Below are 22,641 nucleotides of genomic sequence, written 5' to 3' on the forward strand. Positions count from 1 at the left end.
GTTTGGTGTATTTTTGCAACCAGCTGTCTTAGGGATCTTGTGGCGTCTTGAGTGTAAGTGCATAGATGGCCATGATAGTTTTTTTTTCCCTTTTCAGAGAGATGTAATGATGTAGGTCTTATTTTTCCCCCAGCATTAAACAATTCACTGTTTAATTTAATTTATTGTGCCTTTCGGGGTAACAACTCATGTGATTTAAAGGTAGACTCGCCAAGTATAAAAAAATAACTCATTTAATTTTACAATTTTTTTTCATTCTATTTTTCATTAATTAAGTCTGAGTCTGCCTTTCGAAGAGGCTGAAGGATGAGTTGATGTATTTTCAAAATTAATATTGAGGAAGGATTATTTCAAAGGGACTGCTATTTTTATTTAAATTAATGAAAAGATTGAATAATGTGATTTGGTTTTAAATTAAAATAGTAGTAATTTGATCTGTTGAGCTGTTAAAGAATATATTGCCTCATTTCATGTACATGATTTGAATGGGCAAACACTAGTGCACATGAGAAATATGGAATTTCAAGAGTCAAGACATTTGGATCATTTTCTCCTGTACATTAATGATAGAAGGTTCGGCATAGGAGGAATTCGGATAATCTTTTGTAGTTATTTTATGGTATGTCAAATGCACTGGATGGTTTGGAGCCATGTTCTTACTTGATATATTTATGAGCAAGATCCTATATGCCATATACTTTGATTTTGACTCATACACATGCAAATCCTTGTGATTTTACTATTGTGCAGAATGTTTCTACTCTTTTGATTTTCATAAATAGGCCTGTTTATATATATAATTTTGAAAGCATCCCCTCTGCTGCAAATGAATGATGTCAGAAAAAAAACTGTTTATTAATATTTATAAGAAAAGGATAGATATTCAGTTAAGTTGGTAACAAACCTAATGCTTTTTTAAACATGCATAAATTATTTGTTCTTTTTCCCCCAAATCAGTAATAAAAGATATCCCCTTCATAATTGTTGACTCTTGAATTGTGTATACTCTTAAATGTATTTATTGAAGTTAGAACTGATACAGTTGTGGGTAGTCTGGGCAATAACGGGATAGTTCAGCCCAAAAATGTTATTCTGTTACCCTCATGTCGTTACAAACCTGTATGACTTACTTTCTTGAAAGGACCACAGAAAAGGCGGCATTTTGAATCATGTTTGTAACAAAACCGTTTTGGTTCCCATTGACTTCCATTATATGGACAAAAAAAATGTGACCGTGTGCAACTGGTCTGATTTTGGATTATTTTAAAGGGATAGTCACTTAAAAGTAAAAAAAAAAAGAAATCGGACATATATACTCACCATCATGTTGTTGATATAAATTAACTGAATTGAATAGCGACTGAGGCTCATTCTGCCCAGCATTTCCTTTTAGGTTTCAGAAAAATTAAGTGTTACAGGTTTGGAAAGACATGGTGGAAAATACATCATAACAGAATTGTTTTATTTTTGGGTGAACTGTCCCTTTAAGTAAACGTTTTTCTAAGCTGTTTTAAGCTTAAGAGTAAAAACCGTCCATCACAGTCCTATTATTTTCTCAGGTTACAACGTGCTCACACATCATGACACAACACCCAAGACTTTTCATGTTTATCTCTGACGACAGTTCCTGTTATTTGGCGTCTGATGATTAACCTCATTTCCGCTCTTGGATTCTAATAGAGTATCTCAAGATGGCGTCGAGTGGAGGAGATGGAGAACCTGAGTGGACCGCAGCCGTACGGCCACTTTTATCAGCGTCCTACACGGCTTTCGAAACGAAAGAGCTACCTCAGCTTATAGGATCCATCATAAACAGGTCAGACGAGGGCTTGTTTGTTGAGTTGCCCCGTGCAGGGTTGAAATAAACTGCTGAGTGACTCCGCATTAGCTGTGATGCTATGGCAGCACCGAGGCTCAAAACCTAGTCAGCTGACTACCTTGACAGCATTTCTGGGCATCATGAGAGGGTTTGGGCCGTTCCCAATGCGCACATAATGGCCCAAAATGCTGTCTGAAATGATTTCCAAAGCCAAAAATGATTTTGAACGCGCAAATGATGCCTTAAAATGCGTTCTACGTAGCCAGCTCGTAGGGTTTAAAGACACAGCTGGAGTGTTACTGTGCATTTACAGTAGCAGATACATCAGATTCTGCTTCATCATCAGGCCGGGGATCCATTCTTTTACGTTCATATAACCGGCCCGAATGATATTTTAGCAATGTCGATTGCTTATAATGAACCCTAAATCCACTGACATCCAACCCTAAATAAAGTGATTTTATATTCGTGTCGGAAGTGAATTAATTGACACCGAATGAGCTTGTTAGCCTCCCTCGACTAACCCCAAACAGCGCTAGTTAGTTAGCCTGCTAGCCACTGTCAAGAGCTAACGTTACTCATAAGCGTCCCTTTAAAATGTCAACCGAATAAATCTTCCTCTGTCAGTCAGTGGAAACCACATTAGTCCAATTTACTCAAAGTTTTTATTTTAGTCGGTTCAATTTAATGCTTATGGGGGTGTGCCTGCTAACTAGCCAGCTATGACTTAGCAGCTGGTGCTAGTGTTGCTGATGGTTCGCTAATTGTGAGTTAGCCTTGTTTGGTTAATAAATATACGTCGAAATTCTGTGTTTTAGTTTTTTGTAGGTTTAGCTGTCCATTTCAAAGGCTTATTTGTTTCGGTGTAAATATGTGTAACGTTACTGTCATCAGAGTTTCGTTTTTACAGAAACGTGTTAGGTGTGACGTGTGCGCATATAAACACATTACAGTGTGTGTCATTTAATGCTTAATAAACACTGATTTGACTACGAGCCAAACAACTGTCTGAGCTTTAAAATAAACCGTAAACACACTGAGTTGAATTTATGATAAAAAAAAAAAAACGTTAACTGTTGTCTTTTAGTTTTGTCGGTGTTCATGAGCTAAGTGCAACTTAACCAGTCAAAAGTGAAAGTAGCTGTCAACTTATACTGGACTAAACCTGTTTATGTTAGTGGTTTAATAAAGATTGAGTCTAAAATGCAATAATTTGTGTTACTGTCTCATATGTCTCTGTTCATCTGTCTGAATTCAGAATCATTCATTATGATCAGTATTGTTTGCTGACATGAGTGTATTTGTTCAAAAATAAAAGTCTATTCCCAATGCAATTCTTTTAAATGTGTAGCCTATATAAAAAAGCTTTAAGGCAAACAATGTAGAAATGCTGCCTTGGCAACTAACTGAAATAAAAATAAATTAAAGCATATTAGAATTATATACAAAAAAACTCATAAAAATGACAAGCACAAAACAACATTACTAAAACAAAATTAAAATGGAAAAAATATTAAAAAGCTAATTATTAAATACAATAATATAAATAATACTAAAATAACTAGTACAAACTGGGCAGTTAGGAATCATTTAACACATGCACCTTAAACACTTTTTAATGATGTTTGATATAGTGTTAGTTGTTGTTGTTATACACAAATGAGGAACTTTGATATTGGTTTCATGCAAGCGTTCAGTCTGTCAGATAAGGTCATGCATTGCTACTCCAAAGAAACGTTTAAGCTTTGGAATTATTTGTTTTTCACCTTTTATTGCTAACTAGGCTAGTTGTTACATGCTTACTATAAGGACAGTTTCATAATAATGCTGGATGGAACAGCATTTAGTGAGTTCTTTAGTTAGTTTAGCCCAGTCTGACTGCATTCTGATATGTTACACTGACTTTCATAAATCAGTCAATTCATACTGGATAATCCAGTCCCACCCTACATTTGATCTCATTACATACCTGGTGTCACTTGGAAATGTCACATTACGAAAGTAAAATGAGTTGCAAACTGCAATTTGCATTGATTGTAACTGCTTTTCCTCTTCTTTTTTTATAGTGAATCTGAGATTCTTCACCATGACAAACAGTATGAGCCATTCTACTCCTCTTTTGTGGCACTATCTGCACATTACATCACCACTGTTTGTGGACAAAGTATGTCAAATTTCAATATTTTATTCTAAATCTATAATTTCCTTATTTTCAAGCCGAAGTAGGCTACATCATATGTTTTAGCTGAATATAGACGTACACAGATTTAACTGGCTATTTGCAATATTCCCATTTAACAGTTCTTCTGTCACATTTTAGTCCCCAGAAATCAGTTGCTGTCAGTAGCTGCAGCATGTAAAGTATTGATTGAATTCTCATTGCTTCGTCTGGAGAATCCTGATGAAGCATGTGCAGTCTCTCAGGTCAGACATGCACCTTTTGATCTGATCCGGTCTATTTGAATAAGCATAGCATTTTCTTATAAACTAACTTCCTTTCTCTTTCCGCTCAATAGAAGCACCTGATCCTCTTAATAAAAGGCCTTTGTACTGGCTGCAGTCGATTGGATCGGACAGAGATCATCACCTTTACTGCGATGATGAAGTCGGCCAAACTTCCCCAAACTGTCAAGACCCTTTCTGATGGTAAGAGCTGTTTTAAATTGTCATAGCCCTGTGTTACCGGATAAATGAGTTCTTGTTAGGGTTCTTTCACACTGAGCACGTTTGCTGTGGTCCGAGTCCAAGCGCGATCATTCACGGTGCCCCCAGGAACCGAGTACTTTTTTTTTTATTGTTAATTTGGTGCTATTATGCGCAGCAGAGTGAATTACACTTGGGTTTACTGTATTTCGTCGCATAAAGGCTGCTTTCTGCTGCTTGCAAATGGACTCTGAGGAACAAGCTGACTGCAAGCCATTCATTTGCCACTCTGATTGCACTATGCGCGATTACACTGCATGCTCACTGTAAATCATCACAACTGTCATCCCTTACATGTGCTTTGTTGAACTAATGATGTCGTAATCGGCTAAAATGCATGCGCAGGTTACTTTACTTCCTGAACAAGTGTTTCAAGACAGTTCTGTTGAAAGAGAAGAGTCTTTCACATTCAATCAAATCGTGCCACAGTTCCAGTGTAAGCAAACCTCCTACAGGTAGCATCGGGTCCGTATGACAGCTTACACATTACCAAATCTTCATGCAAACCATACCATGTTTCGAGCTGAACTGCCTGTGTGAAAGCACCCTAAGGCAAATTAAATGTCTTGTTTGGTGTAATGACCTGGAATTTTTTTTGTATTTAATCCCTGTGGTTTAAATATAGGCTAGACCCAGTATTACGGGATGGGAATATACAGCAGCAGGGTTTTGGTGTGTTAAATGATGTGTCTCTTGATTGTTATAATTTCAACTCAGCTGTTCAGAAGTAAATAACTTCAGTTGGTGAAGATGTTTGCTTTGCCTTTTGCCTTAAAAAGGCTAAAGGGACATAACATCTGGTTTTGTGCTGATTTGAGGGAAAATCTGCAGAATTAATTTATACATAACTATTCAAGTTTGGGGTCTGTAAGTTTTTTTTTTTTTTTTTTTTTTTTTATCCTGTTGAATTTATCAATTTAGGATGTATTTATTTGTAAATTAATGTAAAATGAATCACAAAACATTTATTGTTTGCAGTTCACATGCTTAATTCTTTGATAGTCTATCTTTCTGTAAGGCTAATGGTTTGACCTAGAGATTAGATTTGAACGCAAGCTAATAAAACTCTTCTTTCCATTTAAAGGAAAATGATATAAAATGATAAAATACTATTTGTTCATACACAAAAAACAAAACATTTATCTCTTATTTGACATAATATCAATGTAGTTACTAAAGAAATGGCTGAAAATTGCAGAAATGTGTTGATTTCTGAAGGGTCCCGAAACACCAAAGTTTTGGGGTGACTTTGTGTGAGGTCCCCTGAGACAGCATGCACATGGGTGGGGCTAACTCAACATTGCTAAATGTAATCGGTATGCAATAAAAAATGCCAGGGAAGTAACAAATCACTGGATTGATTAAAATAATAAGCAGCATAAAATATTATTTTCTCTTTTTTTAAATTTGACTTCAAAGTGGGCTTAAAGGGTACACTTACCCTATATCCCTTACACACAAAGAGTGGATGCATACGTGATGTAGTCTTGTAGTTTAGACTAGTGTGGGTGCACATTTTCATTGCGTAATAGTCTATATTTATATAATTTAATAGTTAATATTAGTTTTATAATAATAATAGTTTAATAATAGTTTTTTCTCCAGATATCAGCATAACAAATGTGATATTGATTTTATATAAGTTTAATACACAAGAAGTTAATTTTAAGTGACTTAAATTTTTTTATTGCCTATAGGCTACATCATATTGCCTGTTCTATTTCCTTTTGCTCCAGACTGCCAGAGGCAGTGCTAAAGCACTAGTGGAAAATCCCCCGCGCTTGACTGAGAATTGAATAACAAAGTTGTCACCTCGTGACCCATGGCGTATCTTCAGCTATAATACCCACTTAAAACGTCAAATCAATTTCTATCTCCTTCTATTCTGATTGAATCAAAGTGACTATATTTTGTGCAGCTTGCGGCTGAAGAGTTCTTCAGGATGTATTCACTGATGCACTGATGAGCTATTGTCTTGTGCATGCAATTCTACCGCAAGCCTTGGCCGAGTTTCCTATTCTTTGGTGCATATGCTTTGTGGCATTACACAGCTGTGGGCACTCTTGCACAAGAGGGGAGTGAATGGCACTTGGAGAGGGTCTCTCTCACTCTTCTTCACTTTCAAACTGTTCACAGAGGAAAACATGTTTTGGTGTGCACAGACAACAAGGTGACTGTTTTTTATATCAACCATCAGGGAGGCACAAGGTCACTGAGTGCGCTTCAGGTAGCTCACAACCTGATTATTTGGGCTCGAGTCAACCTGCTGTCCATCCAAGCAGGATATCTACCAGGCCGACTCAATCAGACCGCGATTGGACTCTACACTCAGAAGTGGTGCTAGTGATATGGAGGACGTATGGCGCAGCGGTAGATGTGTTCACGGACAGTCAGACGTCTCACTGCCCTCGTTGGTTTTCCCTGATGGACGAACCGGGATCTCTGGGTCTGGATGGATTAGCCCACGACTGGCCAGACGTGACACTATTTGCTTTCCCCCCGTTACCACTGATTTGGAGGACTCTTTGCAGAGTGCTTCGTGTCTGCTGTTAGTGGCTCCTCATTGGCCTGCGAGGCCATGGTTTCAGACTCTGTTTTCACTGATAATAGGACCATCTTGTCATCTGCCCAACAGACCAGACCTCCTGAGTCTGCTAGAAGGAAGAGTTTGGCACCCACATCCAGATCGGTTGAAACTGTGGGTGTGGCCATCGTGCCCACCAGAACACTTGGAGTGTTCAGACAGGGCCAGGGACACTGTTTTGAGTACACCTGCGGCATCCATGCGAAAGTTGTATGCTTGTAAATGGAAGATGTTCTCTGACTGGTGTTCTAGCTGTGATGTTGATCCATTACACTGCTCAGTTGGATGCATTTTGGATTTTCTGCAACATATTTTGGAACTTGGACACGTTCTACATCCACACTAAAGGTGTATGTGGCGGCTTTAGCAGCTCACCGGTCAGAGTTTAGTGACTCATAACTTGGGTCTGACTGGCTGATTGTTGCTTTCCTGAAAGGAGCTAATCATCTGTGTCCTCCACGGGGGCGTGTGGAGTTCAAAGTTGGACTTGGGTATGGTTCTTAACGCATGGAGTTCACTCACACGCTATCGGTGAGTGCCCCCTGTTTGCGCTAGAGTGGTGGATTCCGTAGTGTTTCATTGTGGCCCAATCTGGCATTCTACCCAAGATCTTGTCTTCACAGTTTATGAACCAGCCTATTGTGTTGACTGCACTGCCAGCAGATCAAGCTGACATACGGTTGGAGCTATGTCCAGTTAGGTCTTTGAAGGCTTACATTGAAAAGACAGCAGCCTGGCGTAAGAATGATCAATTGTTTGTTTGTTTTAGTGATGCACGCAGAGGTGCTGCACTTTCTTAACAGAGGCTGACGCACTGGGTGACGCAGGTAATTTCTCATGCGTACGAGTCTGTTGGGCAGTCTGCGCCCTCATCTATTCTGTGGTTCTACACGTTTTTTTGGCAACATCTGGCCAAACAACACTTTCACATAGAACCACAGTTACGTTCGTCACTAACTTCCAATGTTCACCAACGAAAATAGTTCAAATCAAAGCCACGTTACTGTAATTGCGTCTCTGAGCAACACACAGCGGTGTTTCCTTTCTGAATGAATCAGCCGTTTGAATGAATCTGTTGAATGTCAATGACTCATTTATTAACGGTGACTTGCTTCCACCTATTGGCGGTTTTAATTTCACATTGAAAGTATCTTTTCATGTTTTAAATCATTTCAAATATCAATATTCAACGTTTTGCGTTTAAAACATTATTTATGCGTTTGTAACTGCAGGTTATTCATTTGTCACCTCTGAGCTGCATTAAACAGCCTGTGTAAAATGCCACTTCAAATGCAGCTTCTGTTTCCTCTCCATTGCAAAGATTAATTGTTGATATTTAATTTGATTTGTAACAGCCTTTATTATTATAATACAGTCTTATTATTATAGTTGAATTTGATTAAATATATTAAATTGATGCAAAAGATGATTCATGCATATATTTAGGTTTAAAAAATGGATTTATAAAGGTAAAAATGCCCATAAAAGATAAAAATCAATTGAAACGTTTTGGAAAAAATGAGTTCTGTCACTGCTGTGAACTGACCACCACACAGAATATGAAGAATATCAAAAACTTTAAGAGGCAACTGGCCATGGCAGTCCTAAACCTGCCAAGGCACCAGCACAATAAACACACAGTAAAATATTACCGCTATCTATAAAATTCCATAAAAGTGATATTATTTTTGTCAATATCGCACACACCCCTACAACTTGTCATCTGCTATTCATGAAAATGAATGAAGCATAGTTTTCTTGTGTGTCTGTTTTCTTGCTCATTTGATTATTGTGGCTAATTATAAGCTCTCTTGTGAGGTTTACTGCGTTTAGATCAAGTCAGAAGGGATGTTTAGTAATTGCATTCTTTAATATTACAAATTATTAAGGCATTCCTGTACATCCAATAATGTCATTTTCCTACAGCAAATTATGTTAATTTTGGGGGCTTTTCTCAGGAAATATTTTTTTAGATGATTGTATACAAATAATTTAACAATGCATCATGGAAGTAATTTTCAATAGTTTGACAGCCCTACAAATTAATCATTGTCTACTTTTTCCAAAAAATGACATCCTCCTTGACACTATTCAGTCCAAGCAAAGCATTGTCTCATATGAGTGTATTAACCTTTTTTACTCATGTGAGTGCCGAAATGGTAGAAAGGAAGCTTTGTTTTCTTTCCTCTGTCATAGAGGATTTAAGATCATCTTTTTCCAGAATAGTCAACTCAAAGAAGAGATTCTGTCTGCTGATATTCTGCAATCATCTTTTGGTGCTCTTGCTTTCCAGTGGAGGACCAGAAGGAGCTTCCTTCCCCTGTTAACCCCGAGCTCAGACATAAAGAAGTCCAAATGAACTTTTTCAATCAGCTGACGTCAGTGTTTAACCCTGACATTACCGTGCTGGCCTCTCCATCCGTTCACATGCAGGTCAGTGAATTCGATTATTCTTTCAATTGAGTTCACAATAGCTATGTTTACATGGATACCTTTTGTTTGTTTGATAAATCTGAACATAGCGTTTACATGAACACTAAATAAAGTGATTGGGTTAATGTGCGTTTTATAATATCACAAGCTTGAAATCAGAATTGATCTTCTGTCAAGCGCACACTGCATGAATATAGAGTTTCTGTTGTTGGCACTTATCAACCATCCTCCTATTATTCTTTCTTATCTTTGTTTTAAAAAGCAGACTTAATATTTATTTATTTATTTAAGGGAGACGATGAGTACATGAAGCATTGTGCCATGCTGATTATATTTATCAAGCAGTAAAAACGCCCCTTCTTACGCCCAAAACAAGGTGTCTGGATGAGAGTCTGAAGCAAGGACTAGTGGGACAATGTTGTCCTGCACCACTTCACAGACGATGAGTGAAAGGAGACTTTTAAAATGACAAGACAGTCATTTATGACTCTATATTCGACAACAACAGCTCGTTCCATGCGTCATACCTCACTACGCCAATTCTACATCATTGCACATGTGCAGAAAATTCTGGTTTTAAACCAGCATTTAAACAACCCCTTACAATCTCAATGAAATCCATTATGATTTATGTGACTTTTTGTTTTTTATTATGACTTTGCTACTAGTCCGAATACGAACAGATTTTTAGGGTCCATGTAAACGCAGCTAATGATGTGATCACTCCTGGGATTTCTGCTGTTTTGTTATGAGCAAACAAAGATGATGTTTAAGGACAAAACTGTAATGTCATGTGTTTTACAGGGTGAGAATGAGTGTGATGACCAGACAACAACAGATCAGGCATTGCAGGCCAAAATGAAGAATGCCTTCATCTCTCAAAATGTGTCCAGTTTACAAGAATTAGGTGAGCTGAGCTTGTGAGCTCAAACTTTTCAACCCAAATACCACATGATCAAATCAGACCAAGTACGTTTTAGGCACAATATTCCCTATTAAGACCATACTCACAATGCCATTTTGATTAATATCAATATTTATTTAGACATATTTTAGGAATATTACAATTGCATGTTGAATTCGAGTACTCTGTTTAAAAAAAAAAAATCATCGGTTGCAATTTACCTTTGTCGAGTAACTTGCAAAATATCGGAAGTGGAGCATTCCATGGACCAGAATCCTTGAACTGCATTTTTAGACCGTTTTCTAAGGATGCACGATGTATTAACCATTTAAAAACCATACAATAGCGTAGTGCTATTGTGAATTCACTAAGGCTGCGATTCAATTTAACCCTGTGGGGGTTGTACTTCATTGTACTTCTATGTGTGTAAATGTTTAATTTATCATAAAACCTCAGAATTTCATTATTTTGCATTGTTCATGCGTGATTCTGATGAGGACACCAAAGACCATCTTGTCATTAATGATATTCAAAGTGAGTTTGAATATCATTAACCAACTCCAATTAAATTTTTTCTTTAGTTTCTCATTTACTTTGTTCAAACCTGACCTTATTCTAAAATATCTGTGCATGGAACTGTGTCGCGGGCATTTTAATGGGATACATGTGCCTGCTTTTGCGTGCACAGCCTCTTGATACTGGGGAAGATTGAGGATAGAGCAACTCGTAGATCATGCTCCACTGACAGGCGCTGGCTTTTTTGTTTAACACTAGCTCCATCTTTGCCCTATCCTGTCAATCTCTGCGTGAAATATTAAATTGAGGGCGCAACAGTACAGAGGGCGGAGCTGAGCGGAGCATGGGATTTAAACTAAATATATTTGAAATGTATCATTGTTGTTTCGCTTATTTATATTCGTTTGGACATGCTCATATGTTGGTGTTTTTATGTATTTTTAAAATATATGCTATAAAAAATATTGGAATTGGTAAAAAAAAAAAAAAAAAAAGGTAAAAAATATGGTAGAATAGTTATTTTAGGCTGTTTAAGTTGGAAAAAAGCTGAGATTCTGCGGCACCCCTAGCCAGTTGTCACGGCACCCACTTTAGGAACTACTGGTGTAGGTTATGTGCATCTCAGAGCAGCTCTGTTCACAGTAAATGCTGCTCCGCATGTAAATATGATATTTATATGTGTGGAGTGTGTCTCAAACTCCATCTCTGCATATGCTTTGAGTTTGGGTTGCTTATAACGTTCATCTGGGAATGCAATGTGCACCATTTCATCAGATTTGTAAGGTAAATCATTTATAAACCTACACCAACACACGAGAATACATCATTATGTTGTATATGTTGCTAGTTACATGTTTAGTTTTTTGCTGCTTTCTTTTATACATATGGACTTCAATATTTACAGGAAAAAAACATTACAGGAGTTGGATGTCGCACATTTGAGTTCCCCAAAGCTTTTAATATTGTAAACTTATTTAAGTTGAACATTTTGTTCCACTGTATAAGAACTTATTCTTATCCCATGCATTACAGGAGGTTCAGAGAAGTTGCTGCGTGTGTGCCTCAACCTTCCTTACTTCTTACGGTATATCAACCGCTTCCAGGATGCGGTATCCGCCAACTCTTTCTTCATCATGCCGGCCACTGTGGCAGATGCTACCGCTGTCCGAAATGGGTAAACCAAAGACTTCCTCAGCTCACTGCTTTTTGTTGAACCTGTAAAGAGTGAGTACACTGACTTCCATGCACATTTCAGTTTTCACTCCCTGGTGATTGATGTGACCATGGCCTTGGACACACTTTCCTTGCCTGTACTGGAGCCTTTGACCCCTGGGAGACTACTTGATGTGACTGTGTTAGCACTAAGCTGCCTCTATGCAGGTGTGTTCATTGAAGAAAAAAAAGCTCCTCTTGTAGAGTTCAGATGTACACAGAGAACTTCAGATGTGTGTTTTCTTTTCTCTCAGGTGTGAGTGTGGCGACTTGCATGGCCATACTGCAGGTGGGCAGTGGCTTGCAGCTTCGTGCAGCCTCCACTGGCTCCAAGGAGGAAGACTATGAAAATGATGCTGCTACCATTGTGCAGAAATGCGTATGTGTCATTAGTGAAGGTGGCACATGACTTTTGAAAGTTTTATTGTCTTCGCTACACTGCTGATCTTCTGTTTTTCCTTTTTTCAACAGCTTGAAATCTATGAGATGATTGGACAGGCCATCAGTAACTCTCGCAGAGCTGGAGGGGAGGTAGGTGAATTATTTGCCACAGAGTATACAACATAAGCGAGAATGTCCCACATCTGAGATCTGGTTTCGTGTTTCAACAGCATTATCAGAACTTTCAACTCTTGGGCGCCTGGTGCCTGTTGAACAGCCTGTATTTGATACTGAACCTAAGCCCCACGGCCCTTGCTGATAAAGGGAAGGAGAAAGATCCCCTGGCAGCACTACGGGTCCGAGACATCTCCACCCGAACCAAGGACGGAGCAGGATCTCCTAAACTTGGCCCGGGGAAAGGGTAAGTGCCTTTGTGTTCTCTGCTTCAAGTGATTGCCTAATGAATATGAGTTATAAGAGTGTCCTAAAACACTGGTCTTAGGTTTAATCTTTTTTTAAAGTTTAAGACATTTTTTGACCTTGACCATTTTTCATGATGGTCTGCAGGATCCTCTTATCATTATGATATTTTCCTGATATCATAATATTTAGATTATATTATAAATTATAAAGCAGTTTTGTTAAAAAACTTTTATACTTTTGTATTTTACAGTGTCCTTGTTACATGTACTTAATAACAGTAAATTATGCATAATTATATGCAACCAACCCTCAACCAAATCCTAATCCTATAGTAAGTACATGTAGTTGCTTAGTATTACTCAGTACTTAAATATATAATTACACTGTAACAATGACACCTTAAAATAAAGTGTAACCAAAAGTTTTCTTTTTTCAAAGAAATCAAATATTTTGTCAAAATACTTTTTTCATTCTTTAAATGAGGCCCTTTTCTTCTTTGTTATGATATTTGGACAGCATCATCCTGACGTTTTTTACTTTATGCCCCCACCACCACCCTAAAATAAAATTAAAACAAATGAATACAGAAATAAATTAAAAGACAAGCTCATAATCGCTGAAATGTATTACATTCATTGTATTTATGAATTGGATTCTTTTTTTTTCCCATCAGGCACCAAGGTTTTGGGGTTCTGTCAGTCATTCTGGCCAATCACTCGATCAAGCTGCTCACATCACTGTTCCAGGACTTACAAGTGGAGGCTCTTCACAGAGTAAGGCCAAACACATTAGCTTCTTGTGAAATACCAGGGCATGTTTATATTGTAAATGTGAATGAAGCCATTATCTGTCTTCAAGGGCTGGGCTAGTGACGGTCCTCCAGCAGAGCTGAACATCATGGCCCAGAGCACGTCTATCCAGAGAGTGCAGAGACTCATTGACTCGGTCCCTCTCACCAACCTGCTCTTCACGCTGCTCTCCACCTCCTATAAAAAGGTATGTGACCACGAGATTCGATCATGGTTGCTATGAGGAAGTGGTCTGTTGTGTTTGATGAATGCGGTGGCTCTGGTTGTGCTTGATTCAGGCATGTGTGCTGCAGCGACAGAGGAAGGGTTCGGTCAGCAGTGACGCCAGTGCCTCCACTGACTCCAACACTTACTATGAAGATGACTTCAGCAGCACAGAAGAGGACAGCAGTCAAGGTAACGAACACTGAAGATTTCTTGTTATTTTAAGGGTCAAGAAACCCCCATTTGAGCACTGCTTGTTCACACTCTGGAATAGTGGGAGTGTAGAGGGTGGGAAGAAGGGAGATAACAAAAAATAAAACATTTGCAACACACTCATTATACAGACCCTGATAAAAAACCCTGATTTGGAGGCACCTTGATGTATTTTATAAATATAACCCTATGACAATAAACTCAATGAAATAGTATCATTAGATTCTACTAACAACAATCATTCATGACCAAATCAAATACTTTAAATTATTCTTAGAAATATCAACAAATCAGCATTATAAATTTGCAGAGCTATTGGTCCATTCTTCTTTGAGTTTTGGGTCTACATCATTTTCTTCTGTGCATCAGAATAATCCATCTTGTCATCAAAACTCCATCTCTGACTGCATCGTGGTGAAAATGCAAACAACACTCTTGTGCTACTGTTCTGATACACTTACACAGTAACCGGCAGAGATGAACGAACAACGCTGAACCGGTCTTATGTGACATTTGAATTCTCATGAGTAATACAGTGCAGTGATTGGATTAAAAGTGTTTATTCTCAAGAATAATACAAAGAAACTGATGACAAGTACTCTCCAGCCACTTTTACCACTCTGAATTAATGCATATACCTCACTTTTCGTGACGTTGATTCAACTTTGCTTTTTAAACAGGAAGAACGAAATAGCCAAGAAAAACGAAAACACATCCTCAATTTTCTCTTAATAATAAACATGAGTGCTATTGTTGTTTTTATTAATGTGCAACCAGTACATATCTCTTAACATCTCAAAAAATGTTCATAACCCTTTAACCTTGGCCACAGTGAGGTCAGACATTGTAGTTGATCTTGTAATTAAGAACGAACCTGACATTCAGTTTATATGTAGAGTAGTTGGTTTTACCAGTAAATCTCCCCATTAGATTGATGTCTAGCTGGGTGATTCTCACAAAAAAAAAAAAAAAAGCTTTATTTTCAGCAACTAAGCACATTTTGCAATGAAGAAAAATCACATTCTCAGTACTGGAACATTAATGAATGGAATAATAATGAATTTCATCCTGTCCACAAACATGTATATTTTTATATCATTTTATTTTTCCTTGTTGATTATTTTCTTACTCCTAAATAAGCTTTCTTAAAACACTTTAGAATAAAAAAAAAAATTAATTACTGCAATTCTGATATACGGTTTGCTGTAATGCTTTTTTATTGCTGCTACAGTTGCACTTATTTTTGATAACAATAATGTCAAAACAAACAAAAATAGACTTAAGTTTCTTTTATGCAAAGTTTTTATATTTTATCCTGTTTTGCAGTTATACATGTGCATTGTTTTACAAGATAAAAAAAAGTAATAAAATCTTTGCAAGATTTAATTTAATAATTTTTTAACTGCAGTTTCCTTGTTGACACTTTTTTTTTTTTTTTAACCCCTAAATAAGTAAGCTTTATAAATGCATTTTATAATTTAAAAAACTATGCATTTCTGTAATGCTATTTTTTTCTCTTTTTGCATTCCAATAGTCTACTGACAGTTGGGAAGGGAGGATTTAAATGTGCTGTATTATTATATCAATCATGTCAAAATACAAACTTAATTCCCTTAAAAACAGTCTTCATTTTCTTAATTCAAAATGTACTTTCGATGTTTTGTATTGAAACATGACCTGTGCTTTTCTTGACCGTTTTTGCGAGGTTCTCCCAGCTGTCTTATTTAATGATATTAGAATGAGTTATTTTTTATGCAGCTGAGTACAGGGTTTGCTTGTGGTTTACTGAGCTAGTGTCAGGGCTGAGGAATCTCAGGGACAATCTCAGGCAGTTCCTGAGCACAGCACGCTGTAGTAGAAGGACAGCAGTCAGTCCTCCCCAGAGCTCAGAGTCAGGTCAGTTTACTTCCTGCTCCGGAACACTGTGGCACGCTAAGCATGCTCTGCTAACTGTGCTGATCTGGCAGCCATCACAGCTAGTGACAGTGTTCATTATTTCAGCAGAGAGAAGACAGGAGAGGACAAGAGCAGCTTGTTTCTCAGGTCAGCAGATCTCTGTTTTAGGTCAGACTCGTAGTGTCTCATTATGCTTCTGTTTATTTTTCAGTAAACAGTAAAAAGATCTTAAGTAGATTTATTTCCATGGCTAAATGGAAACAACATCACTGTTTGCATACAGTACAGTGACTTCATTGAATGTGGTGCTGAATGTCACTCTTGGCGTGTTTTCAGATGATGATAGTGAGCCCATTCTGGGACTGTGGTTTGAAGAGACTATTTCTCCCAGTAAAGAGAAGGTGGCACCTCCACCTCCCCCTCCTCCCCCACCTCTGGAAACGTCTCCAAGACTTAAGAGCCCCAGCAAGCTGAACACGGCAGAGAACGGCAACATCCTGGCCAGTCGCAAGGACCCGGAGTTGGTAAGGCCACAATGTGCAGATCTGATTTTGACTAACTTTGCTGCTGGAACTGAAATGTTGTTTTATGTCCTGTACAAACATATTTGTTATATAGAGAGCTGATAACCAAAGCAGACTTGTCTATGCAGAGTTGTTAAGTTCATCATTCAGCCACTCAAAACCAGTGTGAAATAACAAAAACTCTGTGGCTGTTTTGATATGTTGAAATCAAAATTGATACGGTTTTCTTTATTTTACTTTTTTTTTTATTTTTTTAAAAAAATTTTTTTAAGGCACTCAATTTTTTTTAATTCAATTTCTTACTTTAAATACATAAATAGTACTTTGTAAAAAGTATTCAAAAACACATGTTTCAGCCATGCCACTAGGTTGTCAGTTCTCAATAAATCCCATATAACTGCCATATCAGTTTACATTACATTACATAAGTGAAATGGATTACAAAAGCCATTTTTATGTTGACTTGATGTGTTTCTTGTTCTAGTTTTTGAGTTTGGCCTCAAGCATACTAAACTTCATCACCACCTCCATGCTGAAGTCCAGAAATAATTTCATTCGCAACTACCTGAGCGTGTCCCTCACGGAGCAGCACATGGCCACCCTCGCCAGCATCATCAAGGATGTCGACAAAGATGTCAAAGGTTTTTAAAGCCCCCCACTCTTATCTAAGTCTTACATTTAGATTTCCGTTTAGGCTTTTCCTAACATGCAACTTTTTTGCCATCCAGGTTCCTCTGATGACGAATTCGCCTCAGCCCTCTATCACTTCAATCACTCTCTGGTAACGTCAGACCTGCCCTCTCCATCCCTACAGGTAAATTATTTTTAAAAAAATGCTTAAAAATGCCTAAGCTGCATCTCAATATTACAGACAACAGGTATCTGATACCTTGTTTTGTATAACTTTTCTTCAGAACACTCTTCTGCAGCAGTTGGGTGTTGCCCCATTCTCAGAGGGTCCCTGGCCCATGTACATCCATCCTCAGTCTCTCTCAGTGCTTTCCAGGTTACTGCTGATCTGGCAGCATAAAGCCAGCCAGCAGGGGGAGCCTGATGTGCCTGAGTGCATGAAGGTCTGGGAGAGGTAAGACATCACTCAATCTTTAAGAATTACTTTTCTTTTCTCAAATGTAGATTTGGACTCTTCACAAGATATATTGTGTGTTATCATCAAATTCGTTGTATAACATATTCACAACTGGAATATATTTTCCGTAGGTTTGTGGGCACTCTAAAACAGCACACGCTACAGGGAGCGGTGCCTGCTGACGAGGACCTAAACGTTGAACACCTCCAGCTGCTTTTGCTTATCTTCCACAACTTCTCTGAAAAGGGCCGCCGCAACGTCCTAACCCTCTGCATGCAGGCCATCGCTGAAATCGCGGCCCACGTTGATTCTCAGCTTCAGGCTGTACCCCTCAACCTGGCCCGCATCTTGCTTGTGTTCGACTACCTGCTGCATCAGTACTCAAAAGCTCCCATGTACTTGTTTGAGCAGGTACGAATGTAGCTGTACTTTCACTGGAAACATGCCACTGTTTTGTAGATAGTTTTTAACAGTTTGATTTTATTTTCACACTCAGGTTCAGTACAATCTCCTGACACCATTGGCATCCGGAGCCAGTTCTGGACAGGAGGGGGGAAAGAGAGGTGCCATCCCACTTTATTATGGTTTCAAAGAGGTGGAGGAGAACTGGGCCAAGCACTGCTCGGCAGGTAGGAGTAAGTCAGACCTCTTATATTTCTCTCCATTATGCCCTTGATAAAGCAGTACTCTACAAACAACAGTTGAAAGCTTTGGTAATTTAATGCAAGAGCTGTTTTGATTGTTATTGATGTCTGTTGTTGCTTTCATTTAGATTCCACAGTGCAGCCAAAATTCTACTGCGTTCTGTCCCCTGAAGCCTCAGAGGATGACAGGAGTCGACTTGACGGCAAGGTGAGGCCACACGTCACAAGTCTATAGAAGTATTAGAGCCATGGGAGTGTCTGAGCACCGTCTCTATTTACCATGGGGCTCTTTTCCTTAAAAGTTTGAAGACCCGTGTTTATATATAAATGTTCATTGTTATATATATTGTTCTTTGTCATATATATAAATGTTCAAGTTAATGTGCATGTTATTTGTCAACTGTTACAGGTCTTCCAAGTGCTGTTCAATGGTGCGGTGAAGTATGATGATTTATACTCCTCGTTGATCTCCTTGTTGGCTGCAGGCTCCCGCTTTGACACAGCGAGACGGCAGGAAAATAAGCCCATCACCCCAGTAGTGAGTTAGACACATTCTGTAATTTTCACGATCACCTTGTGTTTGTGTTGGTTGACCTCTAAATGTCACTGTCAATCTGTTACAGGAAGCATGTTCCTTGCAGTACTACTTCCTAGTGCTGTGGAAGATCTTGGGAGTGCTGCCACCTTCAAAGGCCTATGTTGAGCAGCTTAAGAGTGGCAACACTGACCCCAGCGAGAGTGATATCTTACACACCCTGAGATGGTCATCAAGGTTGCGAGTCAGCACTTTCGTCAACTGGATCCAGGTCGGTTTTGTAACCGTAACATTAAGAAAATCTTGACCAAATGATCAAGGTGTCCTGTATTTTTTAAAGTCCATCTAAGCTTCAGATTCATCTGTTAACTCTTTTATCAGGAAAACCTAGTGAAACAAGGAATGAAAGCTGACCACGCCACATCTTTGATCGTAGTGGCCTCGGCCAAATGCAGTGCAGTGAAATATGATGTGGATCTTGCAGAGGAATACATCGCCAGACAGGTACGCTCTCAGAGTACAGTACAATACAATATACTTTATTGTCCCCTTAGGGAAATTTGTCTTGGGCTCAGTGTATGCTGCATTTCCAGAATAAAGAATAAATAAATAGATAAGAGTTTATAATAAATTCTAAATCAATCACAGGATAAATCAATCACATGTATCTCACCTAAACAATCCATACAGTGGAGCAAAACATGTAGAACATGTAGACGGTCGTCATATTGCACATCTAAAAAGGCCACTGTTATCGCACAAATAACGGTCGCATAAACCTTAAGAACAGCAATAAAATAACAATAACCACCAATAACTAAGAATTATAATATAAAGCAATAAATAATGTTAAGTAATCAGTGCTAACCAGAAACAATCATAGGCCTTTGTCCTTGCCATTCAAAAGTTCAATGGAGATGGGCACAAAAGAGTTTTTAAACAGGTTCAGTCGACATTTGGGCTCTATACCTTCTTCTTGAAGGCAGAAGCACATATTCCGGATGAAGGATGTGAGAAGGGTCAGTCAGTATCCTTTGTGCCCCCCTGTACACAGACTATTAATATAATGTTTGGAGCGATGGATGGTCTTTCCACTCCACAATTTTCATGGCAGTCTTGATAATGCTGGAAAGTCTGTTTTTTTAATTTTACAGAGAGGTTGCCATACCAGGCTTGGATCCCATACCTATTTAGACTCTCCAGAACAACCTGATAAAACACAGTCATGATTTTTTTTGTTGACACCATACAATTTGAGTCTCCTCAGCAAATACAGTCTTTGTTGGAGTTTAGAACATAAATTGTCAACATGAACCTGCCATGTGAGCATGTTATCAAATGTAGTATCTCCTTGTCTCTTAATATATGACCTCGTTTAATATCTCCTCAATAGATTTCGTCATTTTGCTGCGTGGACCCCAACAGCATCCTACCTCTTCACCAAGTACCCTCTCTACAAACCATCTACACATTGGATGCTGTGATTTCCAAAGTGCAAGTGTCTTTAGATGAGCATTTCTCCAAAGTAGCTGCTGATACAGACCCCAACAAATCCTCTGAGATCACCAAAAACCTGCTGCCTGCAACACTGCAGCTCATTGACGTCTATACAGCCTTCACCAGGTTCTGATTACACCACATACATTGATGTTTATTACAGATTTTAAAGAATTGTTCACCTAAAAAGGAGAATTCTGCCATCATTTATTCAAACCACCATAAAAGTTATTATTCATAAATTCATATGACTGCAAAATATGATGGGCTTATACTTGATAGCTTTGTGTGAGAAACAGACTGAAATTTAAGTGTTTTTTGTTTACTCTTAATCTTTGCCGTTATAAATCATTGAGTTTAACCCAAAAACCAGATTGGTTCGTTTCTTGAATAAATTGTGCAGTCCCATTTGTGAATTGGTTCAACTGTTAATTGAAAAGAACTGGCTCAACAGCTCAACAGTCCTGTTACAGTAGTTTTTGAGTTAACGGCTTTCTTAGGGTTTAATATCAGCAAATATTGTCTTATATTTCAGTATGTTCCTTAAATGGCTTCAGAACACTTTTAATATAGTGCACATGATTTGAATAGCTTTGTGGCACTTTTTATCCTCTTTGGAGCTTGAACTTGTGATATTTGGAAATTAGCTGTATTAAGGTTCTTTAAAATTTCTCCTCAAATGAAACTTGAAAACTTGAAATAAACTATGAAACCAAATGCTTGAATGGAACTGTCCTTAAGCCCTTCTTGATTGGTTTGCTGGTCATATGTTCGCTCAGGTCATACCTGCTGATGAGCCTGCCAGAGGAAGGAGAAAATAAACCCACTGAAGCTAAACTGCAGGGTTATTCTGCTGTGTTATCCATCGGATCCACACGCTGCAAAGCCAACTTGCTTGGTAAGGATTCTAGATATCAAGATGTTATTGACACAATGGTTTTTATGTATATTGGCATATCTAATCCATTTTTTTTGTTCAGTGCAGGGTAAATACAGGTGTTTTTTTTTTTTTTTTATGTCTGCTGTTTTTGCTCTTTCAGGTCAGACTGTGATGCAGAATCTGCCATCAGCCGTTCAGACACTTTGTGAAACATGGAACAACATTCACACAAATGAATTCCCCAACATTGGCTCATGGGTATGCATGCTTTTACTTCAGCTCTCCCAGTAAACATACTCTCTTAGTTCTTTACTTTACACTGATCGGTTTCTTTGTCTACAGCGGAACGCCTTTGCCAATGACACCATCCCGTCGGAAAGTTACATCAGCGCGATTCAAGCGGCCCACCTGGGGACCCTCAGCAACCAATCGTTGCCCTTAGCCTCCTCTCTCAAACACATTCTGCTCTCGTTAGTGCGCCTTACTGGGGACCTCATTGTGTAAGTCTTGAGCGAGTTGAAACAGTTGAAACAGATGCATGATATAACAGATTGATAGATGCCAATTTTTTGTGTTTGGCTATAGCACAGAGGAGCTGAACAGTCCACAGGTGATCCGCACGTTGCTGCCCCTCCTGCTGGAGAGTAGCACAGAGAGCGTTGCGGAGATCTGCAGCACCTCACTGGAGAGGATCCTGGGCCCCGCCGAATCTGATGCTTTCCTGGCTCTCGTCTACGAGCGTCTCATCACAGGCTGCTACAACATCATCGCCAATCACTCTGACCCCAACAGGTGACACCCCAGTTGACCATATGATTTTTAAACAGACTCCTAAACTTTAGGAGTGATTCCTGTCTGTAATCTAAAATAATCTAGATTGAAGGGTTAGTTCCCCCACAATTGAAAATTCTGTCTTACTCACCGTCATGTTTTTCCAAACCCATAAGCCTTTGGTTAATCCTGAGATACGATCACTATATGATGAACAGATTAAATTTCGGCTTTTATTCACATATAAACATGCACATATAGATTGAGCGCATCACATATGTTGAGCACGGCAATTTGTGTGCGTGCGTGTGTGTGTGTTGCGCTCTAGAACAAACCTCATTGGTTCTTGCTCATGAGTGTGTGCTGCTCGAAAACCAATGAGGTTTGTTCTAGTGTGTGACATGCACAAGCTTCCATGTTTACCATATGTGATGTAAATAAAAGCCTAAATTAAATCTGTGCATCATATAAAGCGATTGTTTCTTTTCACAAGACTTGGATTAAACCACTCAATTCGTATTGATTCATTATACAGCACCTTTAAAACCATTTTGGGTTCTTTTAAATTTTGGTTACCTGGACTGTCAATCGAGGACAAAAAAATGA

The 22,641-nt window shown here is 38.5% G+C and overlaps 1 protein-coding gene across 1 annotated transcript in view; it reads left to right on the forward strand.

The window, feature by feature from the left end:
- Positions 1-1,674: 1,674 nt before the first annotated feature.
- The window catches only part of ubr4 (ubiquitin protein ligase E3 component n-recognin 4), a 49,403-nt gene continuing 28,436 nt past the window's right edge, over positions 1,675-22,641 (forward strand). The window contains 30 exon segments of the mRNA XM_079850301.1: positions 1,675-1,816; positions 3,886-3,983; positions 4,140-4,243; positions 4,336-4,465; positions 9,400-9,499; positions 9,501-9,543; positions 10,344-10,446; positions 11,992-12,133; positions 12,215-12,339; positions 12,426-12,550; positions 12,643-12,702; positions 12,783-12,973; positions 13,649-13,748; positions 13,834-13,971; positions 14,063-14,180; positions 16,434-16,621; positions 17,106-17,262; positions 17,350-17,435; positions 17,536-17,705; positions 17,840-18,119; positions 18,205-18,337; positions 18,481-18,560; positions 18,762-18,890; positions 18,976-19,158; positions 19,269-19,391; positions 20,281-20,510; positions 21,164-21,282; positions 21,425-21,522; positions 21,607-21,764; positions 21,850-22,056. Of these exon segments, the coding sequence (XP_079706427.1) occupies positions 1,692-1,816; positions 3,886-3,983; positions 4,140-4,243; positions 4,336-4,465; positions 9,400-9,499; positions 9,501-9,543; positions 10,344-10,446; positions 11,992-12,133; positions 12,215-12,339; positions 12,426-12,550; positions 12,643-12,702; positions 12,783-12,973; positions 13,649-13,748; positions 13,834-13,971; positions 14,063-14,180; positions 16,434-16,621; positions 17,106-17,262; positions 17,350-17,435; positions 17,536-17,705; positions 17,840-18,119; positions 18,205-18,337; positions 18,481-18,560; positions 18,762-18,890; positions 18,976-19,158; positions 19,269-19,391; positions 20,281-20,510; positions 21,164-21,282; positions 21,425-21,522; positions 21,607-21,764; positions 21,850-22,056 (4,043 nt within the window). The 5' untranslated portion in view covers positions 1,675-1,691.

This window comes from Squalius cephalus, assembly GCF_949319135.1.
Source record: "Squalius cephalus genome assembly, chromosome: 18".
Classification (NCBI taxonomy): domain Eukaryota; kingdom Metazoa; phylum Chordata; class Actinopteri; order Cypriniformes; family Leuciscidae; genus Squalius; species Squalius cephalus.